This window comes from Peromyscus californicus, unplaced genomic scaffold (assembly GCF_007827085.1).
Source record: "Peromyscus californicus insignis strain IS unplaced genomic scaffold, ASM782708v3 Scaffold_5__1_contigs__length_169319896, whole genome shotgun sequence".
Classification (NCBI taxonomy): domain Eukaryota; kingdom Metazoa; phylum Chordata; class Mammalia; order Rodentia; family Cricetidae; genus Peromyscus; species Peromyscus californicus.
In genome coordinates this window covers 8,047,370-8,071,710 of record NW_026294573.1, presented here as the reverse complement: position 1 = coordinate 8,071,710, position 24,341 = coordinate 8,047,370, and the positions used below count along the sequence as shown (strand labels likewise).

The following is a 24,341-nucleotide window of genomic DNA, read 5'->3' as shown; positions in this document are numbered from 1 at the left end:
GTCTGCCTGTTCCCACTCCCACAAATCCTTCTTTGACAGAGAGACCTTGCACAAGCCCAGATGTCTCTCTCTGCCTGTCTGGGAAGCCTCTGTGGCTCCTAGTAGTGGAGGCTAACCCTTACCTTCCATGTATCCCAGGCCAGAGGGAGGTATCTGCCCTACCTGCTCACATGCACCTATGCCCTGTGAATCTGATGACTAGGTGCCTGCCATCGTGCATGTGTGAGCCCGGTACACATTTTGTCCACTCTGCAGCCTTAACTCTTCCAAACCTTTTGTAAATACCAGTTCTTCAGAAAGGCCTGTCCACATCCCCCCACTTAGATGTGACCTGCTCTTTGGAGCACAGGTTCCATGCTACCTTTAATTCTCTGTGTGTCTTACCTGCCTTAAAGACGGGACGGACCTGGAGCTAAGAACTGTGCCATCCTCCTTCTCATGATTAATTCCACAGTAGCTCCTGGTTGGGACACTCAAATGCCAGACACCGTGTTGGGTACATTGTCACAGATTAGCACTGAAACTTCCCTCCAGTTGTTTCTACAAGGTGGGTTCCTCTGTTCCACTGAGAGATGTGAGAATGGGTGATGAGCTGGGGCATTTCCCAGGACCACAGAACTGGGAGGTGATGAGGTGGGATTGAAGGCAAGTTGGCCTCAACTCCTAATGTTACTTCCCCAGACCCTACCTTACCTGTCTCCCAACTCCTACCCCTATTATGGGACTCAGAGATGTTGTGTGTAGCTGGATTGGGCAGCAGATTCAAGAACCCTTGGGGGCTCTTGTTCCCTTTGATGGGGAACCCACCATTCACCTAATCATTTAGTCGGCAAATAAATGCATGTGAAGGCAGGATAGCTGGACACTTGTTCTGAGCTGGGATAGAGCGTCCCTACCCCTGGGAGTCTTGGGGCTGAGGGCTGCTGTTCGCTGGTTGGGCCTGAGTCTGCAGGATCTCTGGCTGGCACTGGAGTGGCGTTTGTACCTGTAGTACTGCTGAGCCTGAGGGCTCTTTCCTCCTTTCCTCACATCTTTGTCTTTCGTTCGCTGACTGACGTCCTTCTGGGGCATCTGTGTTGTGACTGAGAATGTGGCCTGGTGATTGGGACTTTCAGATGGCCGTGGGCCGGTGACCAGGCACCCTGATACGGTGCCATCAACTCTCTCAGTGCTCACGGACACCTGCTACACACACTACCCACTGTCTGGTTCTAGGAAGCCACCTCCAGAACCCCAAGAGCCACACTGCCAGAAGGTTACATAACTTATAGACACAGGTTTTGCTCAGAACTGCCCTTGTGACCTGGGTCAAGTTAGCTTTTGTTTACCCCCTGTTTGTGGTGAGAGAGAATTTGCTTGGCTTTTTTTTTTTTTTTTTTTTTTTTTTTGGACAGTGCCTCATGTAGCCCAGGCTGGCCTGCAGTTCATTATGTTGATTAGGATGACCTTGAACTCCTGACCCTCCTTCCACATCTCCGTGCCATCAACATCTGATTTATGTAGGTTGGGACATGTGTTCCTGCGTGCCAAGCAGGCACTCTACCAGCTGAGCTATACCCTGAGTGCTTGCCTGGCACTCTTGGGTTGAAGAACGGCCTGGACTATTGTCCTGACGCCTGGCCCAGTGGCTCCCTGAAGCATTTGTCTGTCCCCAGGGCTGGGTGACACTTTGACACTTTATGGCCCTTGCTTCCCAGTACTAGGGGAGTAGCCAGGGTGGCTTTGTGGGGGAAGGGAGAGTTCAGCCAGGGTGGCTTGGGGGGGGAAGGGAGAGGTTTGGTATTTGTGTTACATTTCTTGTTGCTCTTGCTGCCGACTTAATCCCAGCGCTCAAGGCAGAATTATCAATTCAAGGCCATCCTTGGGTACATATGGAATCTAAGACAACCCTGGGCTTCATGAAACTGTAAAAAAAAAACAAAAAAAAAAAAACCCAAAAAACAAAACAAAACAAAAAAACCCCAAAACCTGAAATGTTTGGCTAAATGTCAAAGATAATTGGCTGACCTTTGTAGTGACTCGTGACCCCATTTTATGGCCAAATGTGATAGGTTGGTGGGTAGATCCAGGTTCTGGCAACCTTCCTCTTTCAAAGTGTCTCAGGGCTCCTCCCCACTGCTGTTGCAGATCTGATGAGGTGGGGACCTTCTCCCTAAATAGCACATACTCTCTACCCCTACCTACACTAGGTTATGATCGGGCCATATTACTGGTGGTGGCTCAGGTCCTGGAACTGGCAAGGAGGGAAATTGGGGGTTGGTGCTGGAGAGGACCCAGTGAGCAGAAGTGAATGAACATGCGGCACTCTCTGTTTCAGACACAGCCAGGCACCAGCTCCCTCAGTCAGGGTTCAAGGCCTGAGTCACACAGATGCCAGCTCACAGCCTTACTCTGCTGTCCAGTGGCTGTGGAGTGTGTGTCCCCCGCAACCCGCTACAGTGGAAACACTCCCCTGCTGGTGGCCAGGACTAAGGTGTTTCATAGTCTTTGAAGCCACTGGTGGCTGTTTGAGCCACAGGTAGCCTGTCCTGACTAGGTTATATGCAGCACTCATAGCTAGGCGGGGTACCACAGTATGCTCAGACCCCCATCTCTGGGAGCCATGGGACCCCAAAGCTCAGGTGTCAGATATCCAGTTGCCCCAAGTTCCGGCCTTGGTGACTTTGCTGCCTGGCACTCCAAGACCAACTTCCTTCCTGTCACCTTGTCCTGCTGTACTTCCTGCCCCGTGCCCCCTAGTTGGGCCCCTCAGATCATTTGCCTGCCTGCCTGGGGTCTAGGACCCTGTGTAGTAGCAAAGGCGATGTGGTCAGGAAGTCACCGCCCCACCCTTTCAGCGGCAGGTGCTAAATGACACTTGTGGGCGATGAAGAGTATGTTTGCTGAAGACGTTAGGAGTACAGAGGGCCCTAGCTCTGTGGTTCAAAACCTGTGGGTCACGATCACTTTGTGGATTGAACGACCTTTTCATAGGAGTTGCTTAAGACCATCCTGCATATCAGATATTTACATTATGATTCATAACAGTAGCAAAATCACAGTTGTGAAGTAGCAACGTACAGAGTGAGTTCCAGGACAGGCTCCAAGGCTACACAGAGAAACCCTGTCTCAAAACATTAAAAAAAAAAAAAAAGATGTTTAGTGAAGTAGCAACAAAATATTTTATGGTTGGACAGCACTACATCACGAGGAACTGTGTTAAAGGGTCGCAGTACGAGGGAGGTTGAGAACCACTGCATAATACATGTCAGTAGAGCATAGGTTTTCTCTAAACTCTCTTCCATCTGTGCGCGCGCGCGCGCGCGCGCGCGTGTGTGTGTGTGTGTGTGTGTGTGTGTGTGTGTGTGTTTCTGAGATTCTGATGGGGAAACCCTCTTCTGAACTGATGCTGCCCAGTTCCAAATACCCAAGTGACTTCTAAGACAGCACAGCCTTGAGGAAGGAGCCTGGCCTGAGTGTTAGCAGAGCAATTTACTGGCTTACTGTGTGTCCTTGCTCAAGTTATTTGACCTCTCTGAGGCCAAACCTTCTAACAGCACCAGTCTCCAGTCTCAGAAGACTGGGGTGGGGGATGTTAGCTACATGAATCACCAGAGAAAAGAGCTGACATCCTTTTCCCACTTTTTTCTCTCCCACTTTTTTTGTATGTATGTATGAGTGGTGTGCCTGCACATGTGTAAGTGCGTTTACATGTGTGTAGGTGCATGTCTGTGTGTTCGGGTGTCCAATTAGTCTTCCTTGATTGATCAATCCCCACTTTATTTATTGAGGCTGGATCTCTCACTGAACCTGGAGCTCATTGATGGAGTTAGTCTAGCTATCCAGTTTTTTCTGGGATCTCTGTTGCTGCCTCCCTTATGCTGGGTTTATAGTTGGCTGCCACATTCATGTGGGCTCTGAGGAGCCCAACTCTGGCTTGTAGGCAAGTGTTTATCCGCTGAGCCATCTCTCCAGCCCTTCTTGCTCACCTTATTCTCTTTTGTTTGGGCTACAATTATTTCCCTGTCTCAGGCCCCATTGGCATCAAGATTTCATGGCTGCCCGTCAATCAGCTTGCCCGAAGACAGGCCTGGAAGTCATGGGTTTCCTGCCCCTGTTCCCTAGAACTTAGCACCTTTCATGTGTCAGCAGCGAGGCGTGTCCCCAGACGCTGAGGAAGTCAGAGTTTCGTAACATCGAGCAACAGGACTATCTGGGAGCCGGCAGGTTCAAGGAAGCCCTAGTGAGGCGGGTGTTTCCTCGAAGAAGCTCTTTGTCACCCATAAAGCGCACACTTTGTTTGGTGCCGATTCTGGCCCGACAGTGTGTCTCCTTGTCCTGGGATGCAGGGTAGGGGCTTTGGGGTTTAGGACCCACCCCTCCTGTGGGACAGGGGCTCTGCAGCTCCAGGACCCACCCCTCTGGGGCTCACATCTCTTTTTCCACCGCAATCTCTTGTGATGTCATCACTGACAGTGACACCATTGTGGTTTGGACTGCTTGGTTGTGAGCCAGGGAAGAGGAAATCTACTTAGCTCACTAGCGGGAGGTTGGGGCAAAGAGTTCCTTGTACCCGGAATGTGAGCCATCCTAGGGCTCTGGTGAGGAGGTAACCAGTGTGTTCCCACCTGTAGCTCTGTCTGACTCTTGCCCGCTTGAGTGGGATGAGACAGTCACCCTGTCCTCTCTAAGGTCTTCCCCACCCACCCTGTTCTTGGTTTTTGAAACAGAATCTCACTTTGTGAGTATGGCTGGCCTGGAACTTGCTTTGTAAACCAGGCTGGCCTCAAACTCACAGAGATCCACAGGTCTCTGCTTCCCAAGTGCTGGAATTAAAGATCAGTGCTACCACACCGGGTTCCCTTTCTTCTTTATGGAGCTGGAGGGGTTAAGTTTGTGGATGCTATGCTGTTCCTCATTTAAGAAGGGCCTCCTCCCAGCCGGCACGTTCAGCATGGGAGGCTGTAAGAGGGCATGCAGCCCGAGTGAGTAAGTTCTACTGTTGAAACCGAGCGCCGATGACCTGCTCAGGAGTGCTGGGTCCTTGAGAGGCCTAGGGAACCACCACTGTGTTCTCTTTGGGACCGGGGGCCCTGGGTTAACCCAACCCCTCTGTCAAGACATGGGGAGACGATCACTACCCAGGGATGCTGTTCATCAGGGTGGTCAGTGTGGGTTTCATCTGACCTTAGCCTTAGGACCATAGTGACCTGAGGTTCAGGAAATTGAGTTGGTTTGAGGTTGAGAGCTAGGTGGGAAGGGACATGTAAGTAGTTTTACAGGCCATGCACAAAGACATTTTCTGTCCTCTCGGGACAGGGCAGAGTTGTGGATCCTGGGTTCTGGGGTCTGGCGCCCAGGCCTGGTGTAGCTTCACTTTGGGCAGGAGTTGGCTCGCCGGTTCTCTTCTGTTCTGAATCTCCGTTGCCCCAGTCCTGACCAGGTCGCAAGGACCTCTCAGAGCCAGCATTGGAATCCAGGCCTGCAGCTGTTGGGAGGGGGGGGGGGCGGGGCTCAGTAGCTTGAGCAGGGGGTGGAGTGTAGCTCTGGAAAGGACAGTGATTCTATGGGGAAGGGCTCTGGCATGTTGACTCAGTTAGCAGAACCCCTGCCAGTGCCCTAGCTATCCCAGTGCCTGGCCTTCCCAGCTGACCTACAGCCCTGGCTTCTGTCTGCAGCTGACAGAGCCAAGGTTCCTAATCCGCCTTTCACCAGCTGCTCCCTCTCACACTGCCTGTGCCTCTGGCCCTGAGCCTGGGTCCTGCTCCTTCCTGCTCTCTCTGGCAGGAGGCCAGTCCTCCCCACTCTACCCCGAAGGCCTCCATGCTTGCCTCCCTATGGCTTGGGCCTGTGGTCACACCCTCCTCACCTTCTCTTGTCAGCCTTTTGATTCTCCCCACATTCTGCCCTCCTGCAAGAACTCCGGGAGCACTTTCCCAGCCTTGAGTCCCAGAACATAGCAGACTAGAGATGGGTGGATACCAGCTGGAGGCTAGAGAGACTGGGGACAGAGCTAGACCATCTAGCTGGGGCAGGAAGTTTGCTAGAGTCAACGACACATGAGGCTGTGTGTCTGTGGTCAGTTTGTGAAAGAAGTAATACCAGTCGCAATAAACAATTGTTGGGCCGGGTGTGGTGGATTGCATGCGAAATCCTTTGGGAGGTGGAAGCAGGAAGATGGAGAGTTCCAGGCCAGTATGCCTTTAAAAAAACAAACAAACAAACAAAAAAAAACAACAACTGTATTTCTGCAGGAATTTGCAAAACACCGTATTATATCAGACCCAGGAAGTATGTATTGTTCTCAGGTTCATTCTATAGGGAAAAAGACCTTTATTTATTTAATAATATTTTTATTTATTAAACTTTATAAATAAAATAATTTATTTAATAAACAGGCTGGGGCTGGGGAGGTGGCTTAGCAGTTAAGGGCAGTTTCTGCTCTTCCAAGGACCTTGGTTTGATTCCCAGCACCCACACAGTGGCTCACAACCATCTGTAACTCCAGCTCCAAGAGAACTGATTTCCTGGGGCATCAGGCACACACGTACATTCGGGAAAAACTCCCACACACATAAAATGAAAAACAATATGTGAGATGGTAGTGTCAGACACCTTTGATCCCAGCACTGGGAAGGCATTTGCAGGTGGATCTCTGTGAGTTCGAGGCCAGCCTGGTCTACAAAGCCAGTTCCAGGACAGCCAGGGCTACACAGAGAAACCCTATCTCAAAAAACCAAACCAAAACCAACCAAACAAACAAACAAAAAAACCCAAGAACAACAAAAAACAATAACAACAACAAACGGGCTGGGGAGGTGATTCAGTGATCAGAAATACTAGGTGTTCTTGCAGAGGCCTCGGGTTCTACTTCCAGTACCCACATGGCAGTTAACTGTCTGTAACTTCGGTTCCAGGGGATCCGATGCCCATTCTGATCTCTGCAGCATCAGGCACGCACACACATGGTCCATAGACGAACATGTAGGCAAAGCATTCATACACAAAAAAAATAAATTCATCTTTTAAAAATGTAACAAATATACAAACAAAAACACAACAAATAGGATCTGGGGGTACAACTGTGCAAGAAAGAAATCATGCTTAGTGTGTATAATAAATTAATAATAAATTAGTTAGTTAAAAAATAAACCCACAGGAAAATAATTCCTTCAAGATGCCTGCTAATTAGGGATGTAGTCTGAGTTCAAAGCCAAGCTTCCTTCCTCCAGTGCCTGTTGCCAACTACCACACTCTCTCCCCATCAGGAGATAGGGCAATGGGAGCCACTGATAGTTTGGAGGTGGCCTGGGGCAGAGAGTAGATGAGCTGGTCATTCTGGCTTTCGTGTGAAGGGCAGATGGGGTGGAAAGGCTAGAGGCAGGGAGACACACTTAGGAGGCTGTAGTGGTGACTCGGTGAGGTGGGAACGGCAGAGCAAGGGAAGGAGTGGGAGCGTTGAGAGAAGAGGAGGCTGGGGGTCAGGGCATTTTTTCCTGTATCTCCATCTTGTATAGAGGATAACTGTCCAGCCTGAGCTTGTAATTGTAATTGGCTGGCCTTGAACTCACTGTGTATCAGAGGATGAACTTCTTTCTGACGCTCCTGGCTCCCCATCCCAGTTGCTGGGATTACAGATGTGCATTACCATACCTGGCTTTTTCATGCAGTGCTGAGCATGGAACCCAAGCTTTCACGTGTGCTAGGCATACACTCTACCAACTGAGCTGCACCCCAACCTTTTCTGGGTCTTTCATGCTCAGCCACAGGAACAACCTTGCCACAATCAACCCTGGCCGCCCACTCTGACTGGGGTGGACTTGAAGCTGGTTGTCTGCGGTGTCTCCTGAGAGCCAGGCATGGGTCTGATGCATCGGATGCAGGGAGCCCTTCCATCCGCAGCCAGCAGGGTGGCAGGCCACTGCTCTTGCTAGCAGACGTGAGAGGGCCATGCTTGCTCATGGGCCTACTGCTCTCCGCAGCCAAAGCCCAGCTTCCATCCTTAGGGATGCAGAATCACACTTTGGCTACTACCCAGCTGTGATGGTGGTTGGTTGAGGCCACTACTTGGACCGTGATCTGAATACCACCCTTCAGTTTTTCCCTAGAAACTACCTTGCCCATTCCTTGGCCAGTTCTCATGTGAGCCAAACTCAGCTCAGTGAGTCAGAAATTAAATCTTTTGCTTTTGTTGATAAACGCTGCATTTATTAGACCCCTGCCCCAGCCACGTGCAGCACCCAGCCCTTCACCCCCACGGGCTCAGTGAATCACAACACTTGGTATGGTGGGCATGGCTCTGTTCTTATTTTGTGGATGCCAAAATCAAGGTGGGAGAATAAGAGAAGGGGAGTCCAACCAGGTCCTGGCTCAAGGAGAGATCACAGTAGGGTGTCAAGGGTGACACAAGAGAAATAAGAATTAACTTAATATGGTCTAACCTGGGGAATATAGAAATAGCCCCAGGTTGTCACAGGAGCCTCTTGGAGGGATCTGACTCTCATCTGGGGTTCAGAGGTTTACATGAGACAAGATGTTGGTGGGGGTGACTCTGAAGAATCTGAGGGGTCTGCTCTGCAGACTGTGTGGCCAGAGGTAGCAACAGGGGTCAGGGTGTGGAAGGAGTGTGGGAGTCAGATGCTCTGTATCTGTATCAGGTGACAGGTGAGCTGAGGGCAGCAGGTGACAGGTGAGCTGGAGAGATTTTTGTTCCAGCCTGAGGGCAGCAGGAACTGCTGAATACTTTTATGGAGGGCCAGTCTTGGAAGTAGGAAGGGGGCTTAGGTCTGTCTGCAAAGGGGCATATGCTGGGGACCAACAGTGAGGAAACTAGCTGACAAGAGTTGCCCAGGTGTGGAGGAGAGCCAGCAGAAGGTGGAGAAAGCTGTACCAAAGGGCCTCAAGGAGGTGATAACGAAGAGAGTGGGGCATTCTCTGTCACCAAACTGAACTCTACTTGGAGGCAGAGACCGTGGCATGCAGCTTGAAACCTGGCCCTAAGAACCGGATCCCAGCATGGGTTTCCTGTCTGCTGTAGCTCACTTCTGAAGCTCATCACAGGCGGCAGCTTGGAGGAGGGATGTGTCACCCCTGGGCTACCCACCTGTGATGTGGTTGGTCCTACCTGACTACAGTGCTCTTTGTTTCCATGATGGTTGACAGGCCTGGCCGCCTAGGCCTGCGTCGCCGTGACAGCCTGGCTTGATGTGGCTGTACCCTCATAGTCCATGGGGGCTCCTGTAAACCTCCAGGGTCAAGACTGAAATGCCCACCCCCACCCCGCCATGCAAATGATGTGGTCTCTCCAGCGCTTGAAGATAGCTTCCGGCTGTGTGTGTGGGGTCCTTGGGCAGATGCCTGTCCCCAACAGCTGTCTCGTTTACCCCGGGATGTGGTGGCTCTTTTGTCTGGAAACACCACGGAATTGTTTACCACCCTGTGAAGCAAGACGAGACCACAGGGTGTGAGGTGCTTGCTGCACGAACACGAGGACCTGAGTTTGATCTCTAGAACCCATGTAAAAATACCAGGTGTAGCACATGTGTGGAATCACAGTGCTGGGGCGGTGGAGCTAGGCAGATCTCTGGGCTCACTGAGTGGCCAGCCTAGCCAAATTCGTGTGCCCCAGGCCGAAGAGAAACCTTGTCATGAAACTGAGGTGGACAGTGCACTGAGAAGAGACCACACAGGTTGCCCTCTGGCATACACATACACATATGCACCCCCATATATGCACTCCCATATTCACACAGAGTACAGCTACGTGTGCACCCACACATACATGTGCACCTGCACATACACGGAGAGCTACAGATTCATGTTCACCCTCCCTGTATAGCCACATGCATGTGCTCCTACACACACACACACACACACACACACACACACACACACACACCCCACAGGGTATAAAACTGTCCTGTTGAACCTCCTGGATTCTCTGTTTCTGCACTGTGAAATGGGCTTTGTCTTAGTTACTTTTTGATTGCTGTGAAGAGACACCATGACTAAGGCGATTTATAAAAGAAAGCATTTGATTGGGGGCTGGCTTACAATTTCAGGGGGTGAGTCCATGAAGGGGAGCATGACAGACAGGCAGACATGGCACCAGAGCAGTAGCTGAGAGCTTATTTTGATTCATAAGCATGGAAGAGAGAAAGAGAGAGAGAGAGAGAGAGAGAGAGAGAGAGAGAGAGAGAGAGCTCTTGACATGCTTTTGAAGCCCCCCTGCCCCCACCATGTTACACTTCCTTCCACAAAGCCACACCTCCAAATCCTTCCCAGAACAGTTCCACTAACTAGGGACCAAGCATTCAAACATATGAACTTAGGGAGCCATTCTCATTCAAGCCGCCAAAGACTTATACTGACCTCAATGTTTGGTTCAAAGATAAAAATGTGGAAATTCATATGAGCGTGCCCAGACTGGCACCTCACACAGTGGGTACTTATCCTGGATCTAAGCCTTACTAGTCCTTCTAGCTCATACAAAGGGTGGTGGAGGTGGGTGCATACTCTTTACCACAAGCTGGAAGCTCTTCCATGTCACCTTCTCCATCCTGTCCCATTCCTGCCTCAGTGGTAGATCCATGCCCAGAGGTCTTGCCATCTATCATCCGTTCATCTCTCAGTCTGCCCATCTATCCATCTATGCACACATCTATTCATCCATCTGTCCATCCATCCACCTATTTACTCTTCCATTCATCAATTTTCATCCTTCCTTCCTTCCATCTCTTCCTCCCTCCATTTTTTTATCCATCCAGTTCTCCATCTATCCATTTCTTTATCCACCTCCATCCATTTATCCTTTTTGCAGTCTCTGTCTACCAGGTACAGTAGGTGGTTAATCCATATCTATTCAGTGAGTGCTTAATCCTTACCACCCGTTTGGCAAACCTCAGCTTCAGGGGTGGGGGGCACTTGCCCTTTTTGGCAGAATCTCTCTGTGTAGCCCTGGCTGTCCTGGAACTCTCTCTGTACACCAGGCTGGCCTTGAACTCACAGAGATCCTCCTGCCTCTGCCTCCTGAGTGCTGGGATTAAAGACACGGGCCACCTCCCCACTCCCTGTTTGGGATTTTGTCTTTTGAACGACTGGCTCAAGTCAACACGCTGACGCACCAAGAGCCATTGTTCATTTCCTCATTTCTCAGCATCAGATCCCCACAACTGCGGGTGGGGGCGAATCTGCATCTCTCCAGTTCAAAGCAGAAGATTGGAGTCCCCTCAGCCCTGTGAACCTCAGGACTTGTCCACCCCCTCTCTCACCCCATCCCAGTTTGCATGGTCCCTGCCATGGCCCTGAGGCCCAGCGCCTGGGGCTGTGTTTTGGAGCTCTGGGGACCTCCCCCTGCTGGAGTGACCTTTCGTTCTGCGTTGTGCAGGGGCTTTCTGTTCCTCATTGTTTAGCCCTGACGAGGTTGTGGTTTTGTTTTTTGTTTTTTGTTTTCTCTGTCCAAGAGAATAAACAGGCCTCAAACTTGTTGAAGGAGGGCTGGGCCCCTTTGCTAGCTGCTGGGACTGGGGTCACACATAGCTGAGGAGAAGGGGCCAGGGAGCTTATTCACCGTGAAGCTGGGGACAAGGAGGGCCCTGGAAGGCAGGAGCAGAAGGCCATGGGGTCCAGCTGGCTACCAGGAGCCCTTTTTCATGGGCGGGTCAGTGAGACAGTCCAGTTTTGGCTGAGGCAAGGCCCTTTCCCATCAGGCCCTCTGGGTCTGGCAGGAAGTTGTCCCCTAGCCAAGGCAGTGTTTCTCTGGGCCATTAGAAGCTGCCCAGGCCCCAGACAAGTTAGGGCCTCCCCTGGTTACCACCACCCAGGATACTTGAGGGGATAAACTCTGGGCTGGCAGGGATAGGGTTCCCATGAGATCCAGGCCACATACAGCCCGGGTTTGTGGGGAGGGAGGCTGCTGTTTGAGGAAGTAGGGTGGGGTGAAGGGAGAAGGTACTTAATTAATGTGACAGCTTCTCCAGGAAGGCTAGTCTGGGAGTTTTGTGGGGGACACTCGGGCCCTCTGTGTCAGTTAGCATTCTGTTGAATGATAGGTGTAAAAGGAGCTATGGCACTGTGATTTCTGGGGTTCAGGGCTCCCCTAGGTCCTCTCTGTGTGTCCTTCCTCACTCCCTTCCCCCAGCTTATCTTGCTTTGTCCATGGGGTGAGAAATCAGACTGGATGAGTACAGCAGAGGATTCTCTGATGCCTGGGGAGAGTTCTTTCTTGTTTTTCCTCTCCTCTTTTTGAGCAGTATGACTCCCTAGCCCAGAGACGCCCCCATAGGTGTGGAGGGGGCAACCAGCACCACTGACACCCGTTGCCTTGGACACAGGCAGTGTGGAACGCCCTTATAGTGGGTGCTCAGCCCCAGTGGATCCTTTTGTCGTGAAATGGAAGGGGGAGGTGCCAGGATAGTGTGCGTACATGTGTGTGCATGTACTTGGATGTGTGTGCCCCTGTCCAGAAGGAGCTGCAGTGGCTTTTTCAGACTGCGTTCCCAGCATGGCTGGCTCTGAGACTTCCCTCAGCCAGCTGCCTGCATGACCTCCCTGGAGCAGATGGCTCTGTTGGTGGACTCAGAGACGGGCCAGGACGGCAGGTGCATTTCTGTTCGGGCTTCTTGGCTCCAGTGCGGAGAGTGAAGACCTCTCCTCCAGGAAATGACATTGGAATCACTCCCCTGTTCAGGGTAGCAACTGCTAATCTCCCTTTTCTGTCTGGCTCTGGGGTTACTGGGTGAGCATGAAAACACGGTAGGTTGTCTGCATTGCCCTGGTCAGTGGTCTGCAGAGGGGATGCACTTTGAAGGCATGTGTGGACTTTGGCCAGAGGGGGCATGATACAGGTAGGGCACAGGGGCAGGACCAGAAGAGCCAATGACTGTCCACATCAGGGAACGCTAGTCCCTTGAGTCGTGGCCTCTGGTGGCTTCCAGCTGGTATCACTGAGTGGCTTGGTGGCTGAACAGGGAAGAACACTGAGGGAGTAACTCACATGTTACTTGCTGCTGAGACCACTGAGCAGGGTAGTGATGCTCCCCAGACAGTGCTGGGGGTGGGGAGGGAAGGCAGAGCCCCTGCCCACAGATCCTGGGAATTTGTCCAGTTGATACACACCAGATGAGCCCAGTATTATAGGCAGCACCTTCTCTGATTGACTTGTTTACAGCTGCTGTTCAAGGGAACTGATCAGTGCCTTTGCTGTGATAGTTGTTAGATATTTTGTGTATCTCTCTTGCTCTGGTGGAGTTCAGTCAGGAACCGAAGTCCAGAGAGGTAGAGACACTTGCCTGTGATCATACAGCTGATAAACGGTAGAATAAGAAAATGAAACCATGACTTTCTAACTCTCTACCTTTATCTGAGAAGTCAGGGGACTTGTCACGGTTACTGGTTCAATAAACGTTCATTGAGCTCCTATTGACCGTTTGATGGAAGCTGTTGGTACAATAAAAAGTATAAGCCAGCCCTCAACTTTGACCTAGAACCACCCCCTGGTCATTTTCAGGTGACGTCAGCAGGAACTTCAAGGACTTTGGGTGTGTGTGCACACCCTCTTTGTGCTTGTGGATCCACTCCCGTGTTTGCTCACGAGCTCACATCCTTGCAGAAGTGACTAACTCAGGCTTGTCCCCGAAGGCTCAGATTGCCATCCTGTCTTTCGGAAGGAAAGCCGGCGCTCAGGCTGGTCTCCAGGGTCCTGGGACAGGCACAGTGATGACAGTGCTGCTGCTGCTGCTGCTGCACATTTCCCAGGGCCACTTGGAGATCTGAGGGAGGGCCCTGTGTTTCTCACTGCTGGTTCTGTGCCATGTGGGTGCTGTTTTCCTTTTCTCTCCTCCCCGTCTGTCTGTCTTTCACAATTATTTATTAAAAAAGTAAAAAAAATGTGAGCGTGCCTGAGTGTATGTATGTGCGCCACATGCATGCAGGAGCCAGCAGAACTTAGAGGGAGAGTCAGATCCCTTGGACCTGGAGAGGCAGGCAGTTGTGAGCAGCCATGTGGGTGCTGGAACCGAACCCAGGTCCTCTCCAAGAGTAACAAGAGCTTTTAACCACTCGGCCGTCTCTTGCGCTCCTCCTCCCCATCATTCCCGACTTTGCTGCTTTACCTCAGTGGAGGTACTTGTCACAGCCATTGAAAACATAGGCAAGAGAGGCAGACAGGACCCAGGCTCACATCTGTCACTGCCTCTGGGACCTTAGGTGGGTGATGAGCCCTCTTTATACTCCTGTTTCCTTTCTATACAACGGTCATCGTCCATCTTGGCTGGTTGTTGGAGAACTGCAATAGTACACCCATTTCAGGTTCAGTGTCTGGAAGCAGAGCCTGAGGCATGGCTTCTTGTGACAGGAGAAGGCTCTCAGGCAAGAGGGTGGGGAAGCAGGATGTGGCAACAGGGCCACATGGTTGCCAGCCAAGAGGTATGGGCGTTGGTCTTGGTTTGAGGTCAAGGTATTGCCTCTCAGTTGGAAACTTGTCAGCCAGTGCTGAGACCATCCTCCTGGCAGTGGGAGTCTGAGTAGGACCCCCCAGTGGTCCAAACCTTCTCGGCCCATAGGACTGCAACACCTGTGTGAGGAGGAAGCACACAGGCTTGTCCCCATCCTGTTTTAACCTCCTGAGGCAGCTTTGCCATGGCCTGTGTCAGAAGCTTGGGTCTCGAGGTGACAAGGTCACTGCCTCTTTGCATCACAGGTGTCAGCATGTGAGCATGTGTATGTACACCTGCATGCATATGCATGGGTGTGAGTAAAAGGAGACACGTGCCTGTCAGAACAATGGCATGAATGTTGGAAGGGCCATATCTATGTAGAGAGAACCCAGAGGAGGAAGAGCCTACGTTGGGTCTAGGGGAGTCAGGGGGTGCTTCTGGGAGGAGGCAAACCTTAGCCAGAAGGACACAGGGACAGACAGGCAGACATTCTAGAAAGAGAGCAGCTTTGTGTGGAGGACCTTTTCTTGGTGACCAAAGCCACTATCTTCAAAAACTGCATCTTCTCTGAACCCTCCTGGGACTCACCCAGTAAGAGGGAAGGCCTAAAGTAACCCACTCCTGGCCCAGCACCTCCATCTGCAGACACAAGTGTGCCCTGCTGAAGAGGGAGGCCAAGATGGGAAAAGGCCAGGACTACTTTCTCAAGCCATTCCTCCTCCTCCAAAGCAAGAACCTATCCATGAGACCTGATGACCGGTGTCCTGGAGCCCAGAGTCACTGTGCTGAAGGCTGCCTTACTTACTCTCTTCCAGATTACCTTGACACCCTACATACCAGAACCTGGAGTCACGTGCCAGGAACCAAAGGAATACTACAACAACAACGTTCAGATGTGCTGTGCTGCGTGTCCTCCCGGTGAGAGGCAGATGTTGGGTGTTTGGACGGTGATGTCATGGAGGGAATGCTTGTCCAGGAATGGGGAAGAGGGCCTTAAATTCTCACTGGGCTGCTTCTAGGGACATCCGTTCTAGGGCCAGTTAATCATCTTGCCCTGAGCTTTTGCATATGCTGTCCCCTCTGCTCAGCACACTTCTCAATACCTCCTCTCAGTTAACATATACCTACATTTTAGACCCTGTCTCCATGACCAAGAAGCCTGCTCCATTCTGCAATGGTGGCCTGGTTCTTCTCTTAGCCTCGCTGTGTGCTCCTCTGGAGTAAAGACTGTAGCTTGGTCCCTGTGGAATTCCCAGCACGTGACTGGCCCATATAGGTGTCCTGTACCTAATTATCAAGTGAATGAATGTGTACCCCTTTCATAGATGGTAGATCTGAGCCCTAGCCCCAATGGGGAGGACTGAGCAGCTAGCCTTCAGTGCTGAGTAGCCAGTGAAGTGTATACATTCATTCACTTGAGTAGTATCCATAACGCACCTACTGTGTGTTCAGTCTGCTGGCATCACAGCAGAATGTCGGGAAGATATTCCTGATCTTCATCCTCACGGAGTCTACTTTATTTCTTTTTTTTTTTTTTTTTTAGGTAAGATTTATTTGTATTTTATACGTATGGGTGTTTTGCCTGCATGGACTTTTGTGCACCACATTCACACAGTGCCCTTTGGAGGTCAGAAGAGGGCGTTAGAACCTTCGAACTGGCAGTAGGGATGGTTGTTAGTTACCATGTGGGTGTTGGGAATTGAACCCAGGTCCTCTGGAAGAGCAGTCAGTGTTCTTAACTGCTGAGCCACCTCTCCAGCCCATGTCTGCTTTCTAATGGAGGACAGACAGATTACCTAAGAGATAATGTGGTGCTGCCTGCCAGGAGGTGCTCTGATGGAGAGAAGGCTGCACAGGCTGATGGAGACAGACAGACAGACAGACAGACAAGGTTATGTGCTCTAGATGACACTGAGTGGTCCAGGAAGGTCTCTCTGAGCCCTGCAAAAGGGACCAGAGCAAGCCGCACAAGCATACAGGAGACAGCAGGCAAGGAAGTGAGTGGAAAGCCCCAAAGCAGGAGCCTGTTTAGTGAGCTCAAGGGACCTGGAGGTTGTTGTGTGTGGTCCAGAGTAAAAGAAGAGAGTGTGGTGGGAGACAGGGGTGAAGAGATGAGGGCTGGTGAGATGGCTCAGTGTGTAAAGGCACTTGTTGTGCAAGCCTGAGGACCTGAGTTTGATGCCCTGAACCAATGGTGGAAGTAGAAAACAGGTTACACACACACACACACACACACACACACACACACACACACACACACACACACTGAACCAATGGTGGAAGTAGAAAACAGGTTTTACACACACACACAAATAATAATAATAATAATAATAATAATAATAATAATAATATACACTTGATTAAGATGAGCAGAGTCACCATGAAGAATTCAGGTTTTTATTTACTGGAGGCCCTGTGCCATTTGCTTGAAACCCAGTGAGTAGGAACACAGGAGCATGTGTCCATGTCACCCTCCACAGTCACTTTGAGAGCCCCCAGGGGACAGTGGCTTTTCTGTTGACTAGCAGAGAGTCTTTAAGAAGTTATGAGCTTAGAATAGCAGTGAATTTGGCAGAAAAGGAATAAGGGAGAGAAGCTGGCTTCAGAAGAAAAAAATAAACACCTTAAAGGTTTGCCCTGGTGTTCTCCCATCCTCCAGACTTTTAGGGATCCTGTGCCCTTGGCTCCGACAGGCTTCCAGGTCCGACATCCTTGTTGCCACCTTTCCCCTATGGTTCATACACCAGGATAGAGAATTTTAACCAGCCATCGAGAAGACAGGAGTTAGCAAACCAGTTCTTTCTGTAGTGTCATTGCCTGACAGTAGGTTTTTCTAGTGTGGTGTTTCAGCTACCTAGAGAGAGCAGAGAGGAACCTATGTTCAGAGGTGGAGATGGCTAGAGCCCAACAGATGTGTGATGACCCGTGGAGGCACCGATGCTTCATCAAAGGAGCTTCCTGGCTGGGTTCAGAACCCTGGAATCCAAGGTCTTGCTGGAGACCTGTCTTCCACTGAGACCCCTGGTCCTTGTTTTCTCAGGCCAGCATGTGAAACACTTCTGCACCAAAACCTCAGACACAGTGTGCTCCGACTGTGAGGACGGCACGTACACCAAGCTATGGAACAGGCTCTCCACGTGCCTGAGCTGTGGTTCTCGCTGTGGCTATGGTGAGTGGCCTGAGCGGGACGGTCCTAACACCTTCCCTAGTCACTGGCCCTCCAGCCTAGGAAGGTGGAGAGAGTTACCCTGGGCCAGTTGTTTTCGTCTTCCGGGACCTGAGTGGCTGGGACCTGCTCTTTACCACATGTATGCATTCATGTGGTTGGAACCTGGGGCGTCATGCTGGTAATACCAGTGCTTTTTAACTGAGCTACACCAATCCCCAGACCTTTTAAAAAAATTTTTAAAAGATTGTTTATTTTTATTGTGTGTGTGGGTATTTTTGCTGCATGTAGTACCCATGAAAGCCAAAACAGGGCATCAGATCTTCTGGAATGAGTTACAGATCTTCGTTAGACACTATGTGGGTCCTCTGCAAGAACAGCCAGTGTTCTTAATTGGCAAGCCATCTTTCCAGCCTCTAACTTCAATTTTATTTGCAGGTTTTGGGAACTGAACATAGGGTTTTGTGGTGCTCTATCACTAGGCTACATCCTTTCAGAGCCCTTTACTTTTGAGACAAGAGCTTGTTCAATGGCCCAGGCTGACTTTGAACTTATGAACTGCCTGCTTCAGATTACAGGCCTGAGCCCCCAGAAGCAGCTTTCAATTCGTTTTTTTTTTTTCTGTTGTTTGTTTGTTTCATTGTTTGTTTTTGTTTTATTGTTGTTTGTTTTTGTTTTTTCAAGACAGGGTTTCTCTGTGTAGCCTTGGCTGTCCTGGAACTGAGCTAGCTCTGTAGACCAGGCTGGCCTCAAACTCACAGAGATCCACCTGCCTCTGCCTCCCAAGAGCTGGGATTAGAGGCGTGTGCCACCACCTCCCGGCTGTTTTTGTGTTTTTTGGAGATGGGTTTTTGCTAAGTTGTCCAAGTTGGCCTAGAATGTTCTACTAGGCCAGGCTACCTTTAGATTTACAGTCATCCTTTTGCCTTAGCTTTCCCGGTGTTGGGAATACATGTGTGTAACACCTTGCCTGGCCACTTACAGATGGCATTTTCCTTCTTGATCCCACCGCATCTTCATGTGATCTCTGAGGTGGGGGGAGGGGAGGGGAGGGGCCGTCTCTATGTCAGAGTTGAGGATGTAGAACATAGGAAAGCAGACTGTGCATGTTCACATTGTGGTGGAGCTGGGGTCCAGACAACAGCCCGAGGGACGATGTGGACAGGGTCCTTTGGGCCTGTGCTGAGCGAATGACCAGCTCTGTCAGGGAAGGCAGAGCAGGTGAGTGGAGGTAGAAATGACCCTGGCTGTCTGTCCTCCCCTCCTCCAGACCAGGTGAAGACCCGTGCCTGTACTAAACAGCAGAACCGAGTGTGCGCCTGCAAAGCTGACATGTACTGTGCCTTGCAAACAAACACTGACAGCTGTCGACAGTGCCTGAGGCTGAGCAAGTGCGGCCCTGGCTTTGGAGTGGCCAGTACAAGTAAGGACCCCTCTTCCTTTCCCACGCGAACATCCCTGAGATGTCACAGGCGTTGACCTCTCAGCCTCACCTAGGAACCTACCCAGTGGCTGCCAGACGCATCTGTTAGGTGCTGCCTGTTAGGCACCTGCTGCACATTAGGGTCTAACATAGATCCAGACATGAGCCATAATAAGCCCTAAGCTGGTAGGAAATCAGATGAGGCAGGAAGGTAACCCTGGAAAGCAGGCCCATGTACGTGTATGGGCATGCGTGTACACGCATGTGTATATGTGTTTATTGCATGTGTACAGACGTGGCTACATGTGTATACATGTTAAGGGAGAGAGCTGCAAACAGGCCTCTCTTGCGGCCCCAGTGCTAGGATACTCCTCACCTGGTTGCATGAAGTATTCATGTTGTTGACAAGCTCTGGATTTTCTCTTCAAGGATCTGCAAATGGAAACGTGGTGTGCAGGGCCTGTGCCCCAGGGACGTTCTCTGACACCACATCATCCACAGATGTGTGCAGGCCCCACCGCATGTGAGTGTTGATTGCCTGGGTTCTGAAAGAGCAGGGAGGGTGACCCCTGGGTGACTGGGGCCCAGGATATAGGACAGCTTGTCACCCCTTGTCTCTGGGACTGGATTCTGACATGACAGGAGCATGGAGGCAAGGCTGGCTAGGGTGACTGAGTGAGGGTGGGAGGGGGTTGGTAGGGGTGGGAGGGGGTACTGCTAAGAAGGCATGGCTCACGGTCACTGATTAGCTGTTGACATCCTTGTCCTCCGCCTGGCTTCCTGGAGTAAGCTCATTGTCCTCTATGGCCTCCTGACCGAACCTTCCTCCCTCAGATGTAGCATCCTCGCCATTCCTGGAAATGCAAGCACGGATGCAGTCTGTGCACCCGAGTCCCCAGCCCTGAGCACCATCACAGGAACAGTCTACATGTCTCAGCCGGAGCCCACAAGATCCCACCCCCTGGAGCCAGAGCCAGAGCCCAGCCAAACTCCAACCACCGTCTCTGTCTTTGTCAAAAGTGAACCGAGCACCACGGGTGGTATCTCTCTTCCAATTGGTAAGTCCCTATCTCCAGAGTGACGCATCCAGGCTTGCAAGTGCACAGTCTCAGCTACTGAGGAGGCTGAGATAGGAGAATTCCAAGTTCAAGGCCAACCTGGGCTACAGACACTTTCTGTCCCTCCTTCTCTGCTCCATTTTTGCTTTTCGACGGTTCCCTGTGGGCGATCCTGGCAGCCTGGGCTTTATCCTTCAGGGCATATACAGGTGTGAAGGAGCTGGGTCTCCAAAGGCCTGATGTTATCACAGGGAATCCCTGGGTTGGGTGAATGTGAACATAGGTTCTGGTTGCTGGTTCTGATGAACTCATTACTTCCTGGGGTTAGGATAGCACCAAGCTGGAGGCCCCAGACTGTGGCCCTCTGGCTGCATGTGGTTTACAGATGTTTATCTTTGGTTCAGCCCTGAATTTGAAGACCTCAGGCTGGACTTGATTTCCAGCCCCAGCTCCAGCCACTTGGCACCTTCATTTCTGAGTACCCTGCCTTCTTCCTAGGTCTGATCGTTGGGGTGACAGCTCTGGGTCTGCTGGTGTTAGGGCTGGTGAACTGCCTCATCCTGGTGCAGAAGAAAAGTAAGGTTTTGCTCCATCCCTGTTTCCAGCCTCCCCCCTCCCCTTCACTGCTTTTCTGGGTGCCTCAGGTAGGGGGCGTGTCTAGTACAGAGCACTACACTATCACAGACTCAAATGGATCTGGAGACTGTAGTCCCTTGTTCCCTAGGAGCTTAGAGCCTGGGGCAGAAGGTACATCCTCTAACCTGGCCACTGGAAGGCAGTGTCGAGGCTATCCCAGGGGACTGAAGTTCAGGATTCCTATACAGGAAGCCTGGGGTCTCTAGGATTCTGTGAGCTGGGCTGGATTTCATGAGCGGAGTGTGGTTGAGGCAAGGCTACAGCACAGGCTGGGCTGGGGTATTCCAGAGAGGGTTGCAGAGGGTAGTGGCTAAGAGTAAGATGGGCTCATCTGTGGGCCTTACCTGGCAGGCAGCTACTCCCTGGGCTGGGTCCACTCCACCGGCTCGACCATGCTGTGTCCGTTAGGATAGATGTGCTGAAGAAGCCCTGCTCCTGATTTGTTCCTCTCTCTTCTTTGTAGAGAAGCCCTCCTGCCTACAAAGAGAAGCCAAGGTGGTGAGTATCCCTCTGTGGTCCTCCTCCTCCTCCTCCTCCTCCTCCTCCTCCTCCTCCTCCTCCTCCTCCAGTTCCTCTTCTAGGGTGCTGGGTCATCACACAAGCAGCACTGAATGGGTATGGTGGTGCATACCTGTAATCCCAATAGCCGGCACAGGTAGAGGCTGGAAGGTCAGGAGTTTAAATGCTCCCTCTGAGCCAGCTGGTGTCTAGCTGCACTCCAGCTGAGAAGAAACAGGCTGGCTGGTCCCTGGCTGGGCATAGCTGTGCTCTTTTCCTGCACTGTACCCAACTCCTCACTGGTCCCCATGAGTAGGGCACCTCATTATATAGATTAAGAAACGTAGGCTTAAAAGCTACTGCCACTCTTGAAGGGTTAAGAGTTAGGTCTGTGGTATGTTCTGGGGCTCAAACCTCTGAGCAAGTGGATTTGGCAGACACATCAAAAGCTGTCTCAAACAGACCTCTCCCAGCAGGGCTTGCTCTCCAGTATTAGTCACCAGGAGTTGGAGAACCTAGATACTACCCTTTGCCCAGCCCTGTACCCCGTGAGCCGCCTGCCTCAGGGCCCTCTTGGGAGCCCAGTGGGTGGTGTCCTCATGTGCTAGAGTGAGGCCATCAGGCAGGACCAGCAGTGAGCGACTCAGCTCCTACTCTGCGGGCTGGGAAAAGTAGGGTTATTTAGAAAAAAACAGCACGTGAATTCATCCACGCTGCCCCTAGTCATGCACATGGCCTCATGTTTAGTCTCCAGCAATTGTCGGGTACTGAACTCAGGCCAGCACTGTGCTGAAGTCTTACAGATTCTTCCAGCCTGTCTGTGACACAGTCTGCGTGATTATTGCCCCCCACTTTACAGTCTTGGGACACGTGGCCCAGACACCCTTAAGTAACCGTCCTGAGGTGGCACAGCTGACAGATGTGGCCTGGAACACAAACCTTAGGAAAGTATCTCACTTCCTAGGATACAAATACTGTTCCACTCTCACTCACGCATGCCCACATGGCCCTACACAGAGAGACACCCTTAGCTCCGAAGCCTGCAGGAGCCAACAATGCTTCTGCCAGTCCCAGCTCCGTGTAACAGGCCCAGGCCCAGAAATAATGTAGGAGGCGTCAGGCAAGCTGAGGTCCTTGGTGCTCACTCAATGGGGTTCCAGCCTGAGTCACAGGATTGTGATGGTGTCTGTACTTGAACACTGTAGCTTGTGGCTCTGAGTGGGGAGGTGGCTGTGACCTTTGGTTTTTTTTTTTTTTTTTTTCTGCTTGGCTCTAGCCACAGGCAGAGAGGGGAAGGCCCAGCCAGAAAGTCTCCTTCTCAGGAGCTGGTGAGTGTGACATTTATGAGTGCCTCTGTAGGGCTATAGGGTAAGGCTGGGCCCAGGGTCCGACTGTGAATTCAGAATGCCTTCCACCCCTTCCAGACTTGGCTACCTGGCTGGCAGGACTCCAGGGGAGGCAGGAGCATGCAGCGTGCTTTGCTTCCCCATGCTGGCCTGGGTTTTCCTGCTGTGGCCAAGCTAATGTAATTCTGAGCACAGGAATCACCTTCGGTGGGCTTTTTTGGCCTCTTGGGGACAGCTTGTGCCAGATCCTTTCAGTCCACAGGCAGAAGCTATGGACTGGGCAGGAATCAAGGCCACAGGACACACTTGGGCATCTAGGAAGCCATAGCAATCGTGAGCAGGGCCCCCAGATGGCATTTCAGTGACTCTAGAGAGCACCAGTCACAGGAAGTATGGACAAACTATTGCTTCTGCGCAGACTACACCTGGCATTGTGCCTGCCTCTGGAGGAAGGCCAGGGGGTGCCAGCCCCGGCCTGGTCACTTTTTCAGCTGGTGTGGACAGACAGTGGCCTTGGAATAGTCTTTCCAGGTGTCCTCAGCAGGGGTGGCTGTGAAAATGGATTTTGTGTTAATAAGTCTCTGGAGTTGAACCCCAGACACCCAGAAAAGGCCTGGTGAGTTTTAGCTTACTGCACTGTATCCTAACCATGACCTCAGGCAAGAAATCCAGTTTCCACATCTGCAGAGCCAGGGTGGAGCTAGGCTACACTGAGCTTCTGAAAGAGCTGAGGTAGATGTGTCTCAGGTACTGTACTCGGCACTAGGTACTCAGGTCATGTACGGTTTTGTCATTGTTATTCTGTAAGAAGCCGCAGGGAAGCCACAGAACATCCTTTGGGTGAACCGTGGGAAGGGGGAGCCGAGACGGGCCAGTGAGGAGCCCTGTGAGTGGCCTGGGGGAAATGGCTCCATGAACTGGGCTGATTCATTGAACGGAAGGAACAGAGAGTAAAGGTGTTAGCTTCGAGGACCAAGTCTGGCCCCGGGGACAGCTACCTAGACCCGCCTGTGAGTCAGGAAAGCCACCCTCTGCCATTCAACAATGATGGTGACTCGGTTTACCAAACTTGTTTGTTTATGGACACTAAAACTCATACTTTAGGTTTTGGGAAATTTTTTTATTTTAGACAGGGACTTGTGTGGCCCATATTGGGCTTGAACACTAACTGAGGGTGGCTTTGAATTTCTGATGCTCCTGCCTCAGTCTCCCCACTCAATCAGTGCTGGGATTACAGACGTACACCACACCCCGCTTACGTGGTGTTGGGGACTGAACCTAGGAGGAGCCCGACGCATAGTCTTTCATCCCTTCTGTTCTTGCAGAAAACATGAGTTCAGGTCCCAGCACCCCATCAGATGGCTCACAACCACCTGTAACTCCAGCTCCAGGGGATCCGGTGCCCCTTTCTGTCCTCCAAAGACATCTGCACGCACGAGTACCTAATCACACCAAGACACAAACGTATACACACAATTAAAAATTAAAAAATAAGACTTTTTTTTAAAAGAGAGAAATGTTACTATCTTTTTTTTTTTTTTTTTAAATTGGAACCATTTAAAAGCATGAAGGTCATTCCCGACTGGCAGGCTTTGCCACCCAGTGAGTGGTACTTCTGCCAAGTTCTTATAAACAGTGTCCTGTGCAGGGCTTATAGCACCACTATCCTTGAAATTCCCAACTGTTTAGTCTTCACAACAACCCTAGGACATAAGCTATAATTGTTCCTTTATACATGTAACATGGAAGTCCAGAGAGGTTAGGTAACTTTTCAAGATCACACAGCCAATGAGTGGTAGA

At 51.2% G+C, this 24,341-nt stretch overlaps 1 protein-coding gene across 1 annotated transcript in view; it reads left to right on the top strand.

Moving 5' to 3' along the window:
- Tnfrsf1b (TNF receptor superfamily member 1B) overlaps window positions 1-24,341 on the top strand; it is a 33,922-nt gene that overhangs the window by 1,462 nt on the left and 8,119 nt on the right. Inside the window, exons 2-8 of the mRNA XM_052718209.1 lie at window positions 15,230-15,332; window positions 17,455-17,583; window positions 18,851-19,003; window positions 19,433-19,526; window positions 19,838-20,061; window positions 20,560-20,637; window positions 21,161-21,195. Coding sequence (XP_052574169.1) covers window positions 15,230-15,332; window positions 17,455-17,583; window positions 18,851-19,003; window positions 19,433-19,526; window positions 19,838-20,061; window positions 20,560-20,637; window positions 21,161-21,195 — 816 coding nt within the window. The remainder of the gene's footprint in view (window positions 1-15,229; window positions 15,333-17,454; window positions 17,584-18,850; window positions 19,004-19,432; window positions 19,527-19,837; window positions 20,062-20,559; window positions 20,638-21,160; window positions 21,196-24,341) is intronic.